This window comes from Phaethon lepturus, unplaced genomic scaffold (assembly GCF_000687285.1).
Source record: "Phaethon lepturus isolate BGI_N335 unplaced genomic scaffold, ASM68728v1 scaffold41646, whole genome shotgun sequence".
NCBI classification, from domain to species: domain Eukaryota; kingdom Metazoa; phylum Chordata; class Aves; order Phaethontiformes; family Phaethontidae; genus Phaethon; species Phaethon lepturus.
In genome coordinates this window covers 186-13,677 of record NW_010544814.1, presented here as the reverse complement: position 1 = coordinate 13,677, position 13,492 = coordinate 186, and the positions used below count along the sequence as shown (strand labels likewise).

Sequence of the window (13,492 nt, the reverse complement as noted above, 5' to 3'; positions counted from 1 at the left end):
CCTGCTGAATTGAGTCTGTGATTCGTCAGCAAAATCTTAGTGAAATACTGAAAAAAAAAAAGTAATCTCGGAACATGTAAGTAATGAGATTATTATAAACTATGTACGAGACTGAAATAACTGTGCATTTACAAGGTTAACTATATTAACTTGAGGGCTAAAACTTGGCATTCATACTTAATATGTGATTTAATGGTGCACATCGATGTTTTTCACATTTTATGATAAGCCTGGATAAATCAAAATATATTTTGCTGTAGATATACATGCTTTCAATCCATTCCCAAACTGACTGTACATGTGAAGAAAGGCTCATCTGGTGATAGTACGGGCATGAGCTACACAAATTCCTCTCACAGCAATGGTGCAGGCGAGGTGTGGAAGAACAGTCAAGTAGGACATAGCCTTAACATCAGCAGAAGATTCTGCAGTTAAGTTTCAAATGTGGGATGAAGATTTATGTTACTGACGCAGAAAGCTCCCTACAACACAAACACTGGTGGCTGAGGAGTCAAAGATGCCCAAGAGAGGCTGACCAAGAACACCCTCATTGTACAAAACATCCAAACAGTTTGCTTGCAGTCGTGACAGGGCAGGGTGTTTACCCATTCAATGCCCATTTCCCTGCCCCAGCCTTTTCATACTAAATTCTCTGAGTGAAAAATGCAGCTACATCTCTGTCCAGAATCTCCTCCTTCTGGCAATAAACACAATATATACAATCATAGAAAACCAAACATTTTAACTGCAGCAAACTATTACAGAAAGTTGACTCCTTTTTCAAGCCAATCACAAACAACCAACTTAATATATAAACAAAAACAAAAGTTTCTTCTCTTTTTGTGACAGTTACTAAATCGTGTTAGTTATGTAGAAAAGCAGCTCTTTATCTAATAATCACCATATAATAGTTTCAGCAACAGAAAACGCCAAGGAAGCGTACGTGAGGGAGCGCAGCTCCTTTGGAACAAGGAGGCATCATACCCAGGGAGCCTGGGAGAGTTTTGGCTGAACTGCTACCCTTGCCCCGCCTCTACGTTTGTTTCAAATAGCCCACTTAGGTTGCATTGAAGGAAATTATCAACAAGTACTATGGTTCAAACAAACCAGAACAATGACTTGATGGCACAGGATCAGCAGGAGAAGTCTGCTTGGAAGGCTGAAAACACAGCACATGGAAGCAGACTTGTGGATGCAACATGAGAATGCATACAGTGCCTAGCTGGAAACTCGTTGCACTGTTGTGTTCAGAGATCATAGTAACTATGATCTTATCTGGATTTAGAGATTTCAGAAAGAACACACTTCAACTAAACTGAAGTAAAAACCACAAACATCTGAAGGTCCTGTTGATACAAGATGAGCCTAGAACTTTGGCTGATACAGAGAAACACGTCCACTAAGGCACCCCGAGGCAATCTGACAGTGTGTTGGAGAAAACTTGGTTGTCAGTACCACGTCATTGTGAGAGTAGAGGGATCGGATTTCTTTCAGGGGACTGGCTTCTTTGGGCAAACAATCAACAAGTTCGCTGCAGTGTGCATCAAACCCCAACAAGCGGATCCCAAAGCCATGTGGGGAGGAAATCATCCGGCCATCAGGACTGAAACAAAGTTCTTTGATGTAACCCCGGCCCACATTGGCTTCTTCAATGCAATGAGTCAATCGCAGGGAACAACGAGGCGAGACAGGGCGCACAGGGGCTCCTTCCTGGAATTCATAGACACAAGTCCACTAAAGGGAGAGGCAGAGAAAGGAACATTGAAAGAAAAGTAAAGCACTGCAAATACTCATTCCCTCCTGCTGCATGTTAAAGTGAGTAACACAGGAATGACCAACGCTATTGCTTATCTACTCTTTGATAAGCATCTACTGTGAAACACTGAAAACATGCTGGTTCCTTGGCATCTCCTCTGCTTTGAACTGTTTAAGCAAAACAGCTGTCTAGCATCAAAGCTGCTTTTTTAATTAAACGGATGCTAGATACAATCTTTTAAATCTGTTTTTTATCTGGAAAGAACAAAGTCTAACCCTTTGGCCAGGCATCTGCACTAATTTAATAAACATTTAAATGAAATCTATAATAAAGTAGAACTCAGCCTACTGTAATTTACAGTTGACCATTGGCATTTTGTGCCCTTCACTTCAAAAGGAAAGAAAACTTGAAACAAGAAGGAAATAGATTTTTGAAGGAATGTTATGAACAGCTCTGTAGCCAGCTTGTTACTTGTGAGACAGCCAGGGATTTTAATGTGTAATCTAATTATCTAATCTCAAAGCAAATGCAAAAACCGCTCTAAGAAAGATTCAGTTGCAGCCACAAGTCAAAAGTGTTCTTAGTTCTGTTCCATGTATTCTACTGAAATAAACATAAAGGGAACAGTACTAATGAATATTAATAGAAAAGAGTAAGGCAGACACTAGGAATATGGGAAATTATAACTAAGTCAACTGCCAGTATCAACTAACCCAATATAGTATTTGCATTTTCAAAAAATTCTGTGTTGTATAGCGGTTTGATTATAAGTTTACAGAACCCACACTAAAATTTGTAACAAATCTGCTAAGCTTCCATTCAGTCCTCTACAGATCTGTAAGAGGTTACCACTACAAAGAGTGACTTTCTTAAAAAAACAAACACAAAAGACCCAAACAAGTAAACAAACAAACAAAAACCCCAAACAAACCCCAATTTATATCAGCTACCAAATTAAACTATTTATTATTGGTCAAGTATTCAAAGAATTCTTTATGGTTTCAGAAAACAAATATAAAACCTCTGTGTCTTGAAAACAAGAGTGGTCTGCACAACTGTCACAGCAATAATTCTGAAATAATCCTGGGGAAAAAAAACAGTATTTGCAAGAGGACCATCTGGTGGAATTCACGTGTTCTGAAGGCTCTGACTAGGCTTTAAGTGAAATTCAGTTAACCTGGAAGTTACTTCTTCAAAAGCAGGTGTTCCCAAACACAACCTGCAGCCTCTTGCTTTTTGTATACCGTCCAGGTAGAAGTTTTTTCATTATTTCTGAGTGCATTACAGACTCCTTGTTTGTCTTAAAACAGGGTCCCAGTGCAATATAGCAGCTATTATGTGACACTTCACAAACGGAATCTGGGCAAACATAATCCAACATTGGCCTTAAAGTCTGCCATTACTTCTTTAAAGCAGTATTTAGGGGAGTGAAGTGTGCAAACTGCAGATGAGCTGTAGCTGGTCTTATGACTCACTACTTCCAGAAATGGATTCTGACAGGAAGATCATTGATACCCCCTTTATATTTAAGTTGCAGAGTTTTAGAATGAGAGTTGAGAACAAGGCACTTTGAAAGTTCATCGTATTCAGACCTATGGTGCGGCAGTTTTAAGTAAATACAGAAATGCGCCATGAGGTTTTTGCACAGCAGTGTGGGAGCATCTTCTGGAAAGCATTCATCAGCATAGCAGGAGCACTTCATCCTTGGAGCACCAATGGAGGTACGAAAGATTCCAAAGGCACTTGCAGAATTCAGAGCAGCTTCTCTGCTCAACTTAAAACCATGTTCACCAGTACCTAACTCTCTAATACTCTGGCTTTTCCAAGTTCATGCCTCCTATATTTTGGCAGGCACAAATTTTTAAGTCATGTATTTGGCAGCACAACTACCTTTTGAAAATTTTAACAGAGCTGTGAGCTATAAAAGGTATTCTGTGAAAGAGCTGGGCAACAGGAGTACTGAATGTGGGATACAAAGTCATATGAGAGCATTAAAAGAAGAAAAAAAAATTTCATAATCATGGTGTAAAATTAATGTGTTTGCAACCAGAAATAACTAATTTATTCAAATGCAAATTTACCCCAAAACAAGGAAATTTCAATATAGTTGTTTGATCAATACATCTTACTCATCGTGTTTTTTTAAAAAACGTATTTGTTTTACCTCCTGGTCATCTGTATTACTTGAGCACCGAAGAAGCGTAGCCCACCCTTTTGGATGTAGCTGTAGTGATGTAATGCAGTTGCCTCGATCTCTTTCTCCAGGAACCTCTGGTGTTAAGACTTCCAGACTATTTCTAGGTGATCCACCTAGAAGGGCAAGTCAACAGTAAGTCTCAATGAAGTCTGTACATGGATCTTCACCTCTCTCAGTCTACTGCTGAAACTAGGTCAAACACGTGACACTTGCATCTGAATGCTAGAAAAGACTGCACCTTTATGAAAGGATAAGTTGAAAAAGAGGTTATACGAACAACTGAATACCAATGGGCTCAGTCATGATTTTAAATAGCTGCTTTTTTGAAATTTGCCTTCAAAGACCTGCATTAAATCACCTCCTATTGTAAACTAAGTCAGAGTTAACTTTCCACACATATGCTCTTCATTATTATTAAAACAAAGTCTAAAACGTGGGGGTTTTTTTTGTAAGAACTACTGGTTCTCAAACTTGTATGACATTCTTTCCAAATGCCTTCCAAAGTCTGCTCAGCTGTATGCAGCTTGCCTCCTTTCTCCCCCTCATCCCTAGAAAGCTTTTCACAGGTAAATCATGCCCTGGCATCCAGATAAGCCTCCTACTTTCATAAGTATGTTTGAGGATCTCTCAACTATGAGTAGTTAAAATATAACACTATACTTATTCTAAACGGCATGTGATTCACAAAGTATTTACCAATTTGCCAAGTTCATGCTGACTCTCTGGAAGTGTATCCTACATTCAGAAGAAGCCTGCTAATCACAGGATCATCAGCTTGCACAGCTCTGCAGTTAGGTAGGACTTAGTTTGTAATCAGAACTTCACAAAACACTCTGTTCACATTTAAGACCTGTTTGCATGCTCTTTTTCAATGCTATTGACTCCTTATGGAGAAACTGCAGATACGTATTCCCAACATTAAGGAAAACAAAAACAAAAATATAGCTATGTTCTGCTCTGTTTTTTCTTTTTTCCCCTAAAGGTCCTTCACACAAACTTTCTTTGAGGAAAAAAGCACACGGAAAAGGGAGCAACTCTATGTAACAACAATAATGTACCAATATAAAGATCTTGTTGCTGTTACCAGATTTCTTGAAAAACCTCATTAGATCCCCAGACTTTGGTGTGCAATGATATTTTATTGGTTTAATAGAAGTCAGAGCAACATGATTCTTTTAAAAGTCACAGAGACAAAAATGCAGTTTTTTCACTATTACACTCTGGCCTTTTCTGGATACAATGAGTCAAAGTCCATAATTTTAAAAAATTTTTAAAATCTTTTCCTACCTTCTCGGTGGGAGGACCGTGACATTTGTTTCTCAGACAGCGGACCTAAATCATTCTGTTGACTAGGTGAACCAACAGCTCGAGGACCAGATGAACCTGATGAAGTTACATCTGCAAACAGATGCACGTGAACATAACAGCTAAGCACAGCGCACTTAATATGCATGTTCCTCACTTAACCCTCTTTAGAAATGTTAACTAAAGGGTAAGGCTAAGGCATCTTGTTAAGAAAACACTTTTCAAAGCTCAGTTTACAGTCTAAAAGTACCCTTCTGTTTGTGCCTCATACAAATAAACTGCCAGCACAACAAAACGCTACCCGGAGTAAGAGGCAAGCTGCATTCCTTCCTCCTTATGCACTGTCATTACTAGAAGCTGAGGTATGAATTTTTCCACAGGCCACTCCCATTATATGCTGACACCCCAAATGGCAGAGTTTCTATCGGTACTTTGCTCTGTTACTGCCACAAAGGAGGAGGAAGCAAGCAGTGAAATTTCAGACCAGGTGATTCTTCCAGGTCTACTGTCGAGAGCAACCACACCACCACACAACAGTCATCGATTGTTGCTGGAGCTCACACAGTCAGCCCACTCAACATGTGTTAAGTTTCTTTTATTACAGGACCAAGGACAGTATATAAATAAAATTAGGGACTGCCAGCTCAAGGTAACAAAATTCTACATGTGCTATATCCTGTAGTGCTGAAGTCTTGATACCAAAAATCACTCTAGATGCTTTGCCCAAGTCAGAACATACCACTCAATAATACAGATGTGTGTGACCCCTGAACAACAGAGCAGCTACTATGCCAAAGAGTTCCTTGGCAGAATGCTTCCAACTCTACTTCTGCCTTCTTTTGCTAGCTAAGAGTATCCCATAAAACATCTCTAACACAGAAGCTGCCACAGACTTTTCCACAAGCATTCACCTGAACTTGATGTAGTCCTCCTAGCTCTTAAAACGGGGTAGCTGCCAACCTCTAAAGATTTGTTTAGGTCAAGGTCATGCAAAATCAAAAGATATCCAGAGGAGGTGGAGATCAGCATTTTGGAACAGTCTGGCGTCAGCCTCATTCGCATAAGAAAACGAGTGTGAAAAAACTTCTTGTGTGGACACCCATCCTCTGTGCACCTGGACAGTGAAAAAAGCACAAGAAATGGCTGCAATTAGCTTCAACTCAAGTCCCTAATAATCTCCAGAAGAGTCCAAGATGTGTCAAGCATCCTTGTTCATGTGAAAATTTTTTTTGAGTACTGTCCTACTTATGTCAGATTTTAATGAAATGGCAACAGTCACATTTTCATACTACTACAACAATGAAGACTTACTTTTTTTTTCAAAAAAGAACTACATTTTGGCATGTCAGCAAGAAAGGCTCTCTTTTTAGCTACTGGACTATTACCATACAAAGGTAATGCAAGTTCTTGACACGGGCTATAAACTAATCACAGTATTTAAGAATGCATTATAGCACCGTTCAAGGAAGCAGGTTTTCCATCTTATACAAAAGAACCCTACCCTTGCGTGTTCTAGAAACTTAAGAGCACAAACACAGCCACATACCTGTTCGTGTCCCAGATAATCACATTTCCATCAAACCCTGATGTTACTAGTAATCTCGTATTGGTATCGTACTCGATGTTCTTAACCCAGCTGGTGTGACCATGCAAAGTGCACACTTTTGTGTTCAGCTTTCTCAAATCCCAAAGTGCTATTGTAGTGTCATCAGAACAAGTCGCAAACAGTCGATTATCTAGAAACCTGAAAATGGGAGAGAAATACTGTGGCTACTTAGTGCCTTTTCTAGTTTAAATATTCTTAAGAAGGAATTTAAACTAACATAGAAATAGAGTGGCCACACAAAAAAATTAACATACAACAGCATATTTACTAATAAAATACTTCCATTAAAAACCAGTACTGTTGGGATATGCACCAGAAGTACATCTGTAGTAGCAAGCTAGTAAAGCCACAGAAGCCTAGCAGAAGTTTTTTTTATTGGGTTGTAGTTTTCTTTAACGAGTCGCGTAAAGATCATACAACCACCAAATCATCAGTGGAACAAACACTCACACAAAATCCCTGTGGTAACTAAATCAGTTACCGATCTGCACAATACTCAGCTTTAAGCTTATCAAGTCTTTAAGACACAAATGTCCTAGCACTGGCCAGCTTTTAGACCACTGGCAAGATATTTCCATTGAGTGGTTTGGCAGTCCCTGCAACAGAGGTCTGCTAGCCTATATGGTTTGTAATTTATGCCTTTCATCTTCCCAATTTTTCCCAGATGCTTTTGCTACTATGGACAGGCAGCACCAGAAGACATAGCAGTTCTACCTTCATTTAAGACTACACAATCAGCTCACAATTAAACCAACCCATGCTTTTCTTTACTCTCTTCATTTCTACCCACATATCCACCCTCGTTCTTCCCCTACTAAATCTTCTTCTTTTCCCCAGCACAGACATAAGCTCTCTGCACTCAAAGGAGCTTTTTAAAATAAAGATCACCTTTTGTTATTCCTACTGGAAGCTCCCTACTGCTTTTAAGCCTTGCTGCTTTGTATGGCGCACATCCTGCTAGCTTAGCCAAAACACACGATGTCCAAGCCTCCTTTAGCTAATGCCCGAATGCCTCCACCTTCACAAGGCCTGACGCTGCTCTGTGCCACACGTGGCCACTTGGCATCCAGTGTAGTCAGTCCCGATCAAAAGCTCTCAAGACAGAACACAGCACTTGTTGCAAAGCCCGCGGTAAGAGTTGATCAATGGGGACCTGCTTTCAGAAACGCCTGGGCTAGCCAGCCTGGCATGGACATCAGCAGAACTGCCCGTGCTGGAAATGCTCAGTGCCAGGTTTATTGGGGTGCTGCTGAGGCAACCCAAAGTCCTGCTCTTACCAGAGCACTGTTACAGAAGACGGATCTCCAGAAGCCCTTTCCAACCAGACCTTTTGCCACTCCGTGATGAGCCTGCAACTCTGCACAGACATCTGAGGCATGCACCGCGCACACTGAAAAGCTGGCCCCATGGTCTTACACAGGACATACAATGGTGCTCTTCTGAGAGATTTAATCCAGCAGACTAGCCGTACTATGTATGGCTGGCTTTACTAACCACATGACCTACACTACACACAGTATTGCTATCTTGAAAACATGTACTAGATTTCAATGTGAACACTACCACTGTTTGCACATTTCCCCAGGCCCTTAATTTCATTCCACCTTTGCCCATCTTTTGCTTCAGAGCCTGTCTAGCTCCACAATGCCTCAGGAGCACTGCTCACTGCAGCCGCGGAGACAGGAGCCATGCAGACCTCCTGCATCCAGAAAGGTTTTGTACCACCTGCACAGGCTCAGGAGTCTCCATCAAAAAGCAAGAGGCTTTTGCTCCCACATTTCTGCCTCTCCTTTCCCCACAGTACAGGTCCTGTGTTTGAAGCAGGCACATGAAGTTGGGCTTTTCAAATGTGTCCTGGTTTCAGCTGGGATAGAGTTAATTTTCTTCGTAGAAGCTAGCGTGAGGCTGTGTTTTGGATTTGGGAAGAGAAAATGTTGATAAGGTACTGATGTTTTGGGTTGTTGCTAAGCAGTCAAGGACAGTCCAGCTTTTCATGTGGGCTTGCCAGTGAGAAGGCTGGGGGTGCACGGGATGCTGGGAGGGGGCACAGCCAGCGATATCCCATACCATATGGCATCATGCTCAGTATATAAAGCTGGGACGAAGAAGGAAGGGGTGGGGGGACGTTCGGAGTTACGGCATCTGTCTTTCCAACAAATCATTATGCATGATGCAGCCCTGCTTCCCTGGAGATGGATGAACACCTGCCTGCCCATGGGGAGTAGTGAACGGATTCCTTGTTCTGCTCTGTTCGTGTGCGTGGCTTTTGCTTTACCTGGTAAACTGTCTTTATCTCAAACCATGAGTTTACTCACTTTTACTCTTCTGATTCTCTCCCCCGTCCCACCGTGGGGGAGTGAGTGGCTGCGTGGTGCTTTGTTGCCAGCTGGGGTTAAACCATGACAAAAAGCACAAAAGCAGTATGCGTATCAAAGTGCGAGTACAGAGCAGTGTTTAGGATGAGCATTTCAAAACATCTTTGAAGTAGCAGCTGCACAAGTGGCACAGGCTGCCCAAATTTATGGACTCCTGCAATACAGATGTGCATTTACAGATTTGAGTGGTTTGAGTTTCAATCACAATATAAAATGAAGTTCTGTTTAACTCCAACGACTGCAAGAACAAGCCTACTGCTCTGTATTTCACAGGCTATTTACAGATCTGCAGTTCTACAGTACACTTTTATACAGCAATAAATTTATATCACATGCATAGTGCTCCATATGCACTCTGTATGTTCTGCGCTTAACAGGTCTTCAGTTCCTGCTTTCTTAACAGATGACAGGCTTGTCACTAATGTCATGTTGGGAGAAGATGAGGAAGTAGAAAATAACATGGGTCATACTAGTTGATTTACTACACTGATCAGGTTAAGTACTTGGCCTGTTCAGGTAGTAATTCTTTATGATCACAACCTCTGGTTTTCAGCCGAAATTCAACATATCTATCACTCCTGCCTAAAGTAGTATGAGGCAGCTTGACCACTTTCAAGTGATTACAGACTTATATGATGTAAAAGCACTCCATCATTCAGAACCAGACAGAAGGCCTGGAATCAGCACTAAAAATCATAACTAGGTAATAAATTGAGGTTACTGAAGCAAATGCAAGACTTTTTAAAAACACCAAGTGAAGACAAGACTTTGACAGCATACTTAGACAAATTATTTGGTTCACTGAGAAAAATCACTGGATAAAATTATTTAGTTTGCATTACACAGATCAAAGTTCATCATACATAAATTGCAAAATACACAATTTATGCATGCCCTTACTTTTAAAAGGGTAAAGCATACTGTTTTATGTTTGGAATTCATGCCTGATGAAGGCATTTGGAAAAAAAAGCCGTATCTGACATAAAAGGGAAAATAAAACCTATCCAAAAAACACAAGAAGCAGCTGCACATGAATACTAAGGCAAGAATGATCTACACAGACGCATGTGGTAAGTTATCCCTAGAAACAGCATTTTATCTTTTAGGCTTAGAACCAGGATACATCATGTAAAAATAGCAACACCTCAAATGAAAAATAACCAACCACAACGGGAAGAATCCAACATTTCAGATTTTCAGGGCAAAAGTAAAACAGCGTACACCTCTTGCCTGTATAAATCCACCATTTGCCTTTATCTTGGGTGCTACAGGCAACCCTGCTTCAATCACCACAAACAGGTTTCATAAGAAATACAGGGAAATGTAAGTGTTACTGAACAGCATTCATACAGGGAATGACCAAGTAGGCTAGGATTCACTTGAAAAAAGCAAATTGAAGGTGCGTATGACTCAGGCATATAAAAATGACTGACAGAGAAAGTAAAGAGAGATTAATTGTTCCTTGTCTTTCTACTTAAGAAAAAAAAAAATACCTAGAGGGCCTCAAACTAAGCTAGCAAGTTTTAGAAACGCTATTAAGTACTCCTTGAAACACATTTGTGCCATGAACCTCTGCCAGCGGAGAGTTATAAGCTTAAAACCTGTCCAAATTCAGGTGGAAAAAAATGTCTGCTTCAGACGATTACACACAAATCCACAACAACTGGAAGAGGACCACTATATGCTTCCCTGTTCATACATACCTCTGAGGCATGTGCTTTATGGCATAGCAGTAATGGTATTTTTTTCTGTGCTTATTACAAGGAATTTCTGCAGTAGTATAGTGCCTGGGGTCCTGCTCATTAAGCAACAATAAGTAACAATACTCCAGGTAATGCTGTACTAGCCATGCATTACAGAATATAGTTAAGTTTCTTGTAACTTAAATTTGTAACAACAAACAAATGTGGACATGCAGGAAAACACAGGAAAAGATGCCACTATCTTAAAGACAAAATAGAGCTGTAAGAAGCATTTCAAAGGGAAGCAAAAAGTTTACTGTATGCTGCTAGGAAAGACCTTTGGTGACTAAGTAGATCTGAGAGTTATCTCAGATAACTGAAGGTAGTACTGGTATTTTCATGTAAATCAAACTACACAGGGAAAAGACATTTAAGGCCCAAGAACAGACTTACAAAGCCTCACAGACAGCCAAAATGGAAAGAAAAGAGAATCTTTGAATAAGAAAAGACAGTGGCAGGAAGTTTCAATGCTGTTCTCAACCAAGAAATAGCATAAATTTTCAAGACCAGCACAGCTGACTGCAAAAGAGACAGCTAAGCAGTCAAGGAGCCTGCAACAGAACGCTCTTTGTAAAACATGATCCAGATTTTAAACCCTACCAAGAGCAGTTTGAATGTAAGCATCAGACACTGAATTAGGGATGTACAAAAGTCAAAGTAAATCTGGTTTGCCTTTACCTTCCGATATCTTGGTAACATGGCTTTATGGCTCATCTAGCTTTACCTAAAAATTAAGCACGTTTAAAAGAAAACCACTGGCACACAAGATGTGAAAAACTGTATTTCCTTACAAAAAAGGATGTTCTCAACATCTCCTATTCTAATTGTGTCAGCTAGCCCCAGCTTTTACTTTAGCTTTTCTAAAAGACACACCTCACTGCTGTAAAACTTCAGTCTCTTCTAAAATGGACAGGCAGCTTATGAAAAATATCAGGTTACCTGAAGAATGCATAAAGACATTTGCATCCCACACTTCATTCAGCTCCTTTGAGGCGAAATGCTCAGATTGCTTCTACAGTTTTCCTGCACGGGGCAGGGGGAGGGGGGAGTGTGTTGGGTTTTGGGTTGGGTTTTTTTTTTTGCTTTGAGAATCTGAGTGAAGAGAGGCTGCAATATCATCTACAAGGTTAAAAAGTGTCTTAAGTTCACATGTGAAAGTCTATCCTGAGACCCAGAACAGCTAAAAATAAAGGAAAAACATTACATCACAAAAATACTGATGATTCAGGTTCCCGCGCTCGCTGTTTCCCACTTCATCCTGAGAAAAAGACAAAGGATTTAAACCATAAGACTGAGTTTAAGTTGAATTGCAGAAGCCATTTCACTTTCCCAGCTCTTCTGTATCATACCTGTATTTAAAGCAGCCAGTCTTTGTTTGGAAATTTCTATGCAACTATAGCAATTACTCTTACGATTCAAAATACCAGCCATATTCATATAGATATCTGATCTTGCTATCATCTCGGACTTGCACCTCAAACATAAATCACATACTACTTGTTACGCTCTGATTTACTGCATTCATTTGGGGCATTCCAAAGGCCAGTCAGGACAGGTGATAATACCTTAACACTCTCCCCCTCCCATAAACTGCAGCTCCTCCATCAACAAAACCACCTGCCAGCATTATATACCACCACCACTTTCAGATTCTTGCTCTTCCCCTTTCCAGCCCTTCCCCACCTCTAAAACTGGCACAAAGCAATCTGCAGCCTTATGGCTTCACAAAACTCATTCTCACCAAGAAAGTGCATAACACAAACTTACCATGCCGACGTAAGAAAAGCATCTATGTTAAAGGCAAAACATGAGGTCTTCTACTCCTTCTGACCTACCTGATATTATTTACACAGTCTTCATGAGCTTCAGAGAGAGTTTTGATGTGCTTTGAGGATATTGGGTCAAAAAGCAGTACTTCAGTCTGTTCACAAGCAACAGTCAACACTGACCTGCAGGGGAGTAGAGCAAAACAGTAACATTTGTTTTTTGGTAAAACAAATTACAGCTGTGCACATCCAGCCAGCCTCCATTCCCCATCCTCAAAGAAACACAGCTTCACCATTACTTATCTTGGCTTTCTGTTTACACTGCACAGAATCCGCAGCAGGGTTTATACTTTTTTTTATTGCTTTCTTGCAGATGCCTAGTCTTAAGCACCTTATACACAAAAATTGTAGGAGAAAATAGTATGTTTTTTCATTCTGGAAAAGTTAACTTCTCCAACTCCTTTTCAAAAGATCATAAGTCTTCTTCTGCTTGACTGCTGGCATAATTAATGCACAGCGAGTGCATTTTCTGGACAGCCCACATGACCTTTTACTTTTGAATTTTTTTTTTAACATGCAAGGTGGTTGTTTTTGAATGGCTATGTACTTCATAGATCAAATGGTGGCATTATTTAAATCACACAGTTAAGTGTATTTACATCAATGTTTTTTTAAGAAGTTACTTGAGGTTGATTTGTCCCATCACTGCAGTGCAGTGCACAAACTCAGTGGTTCCTGTCTGAGA

General features: G+C 40.3%; 1 protein-coding gene across 1 annotated transcript; it reads right to left on the bottom strand.

Moving 5' to 3' along the window:
- Nucleotides 1-1,365: 1,365 nt before the first annotated feature.
- On the bottom strand, nucleotides 1,366-13,018 carry DCAF10 (DDB1 and CUL4 associated factor 10). Its single transcript, XM_010288791.1, is given in 7 exon segments — nucleotides 1,366-1,734; nucleotides 3,921-4,066; nucleotides 5,241-5,351; nucleotides 6,170-6,372; nucleotides 6,805-7,002; nucleotides 12,817-12,928; nucleotides 12,931-13,018. Coding segments are annotated over 7 exon segments (1,227 nt in total).
- Nucleotides 13,019-13,492: the final 474 nt, after the last annotated feature.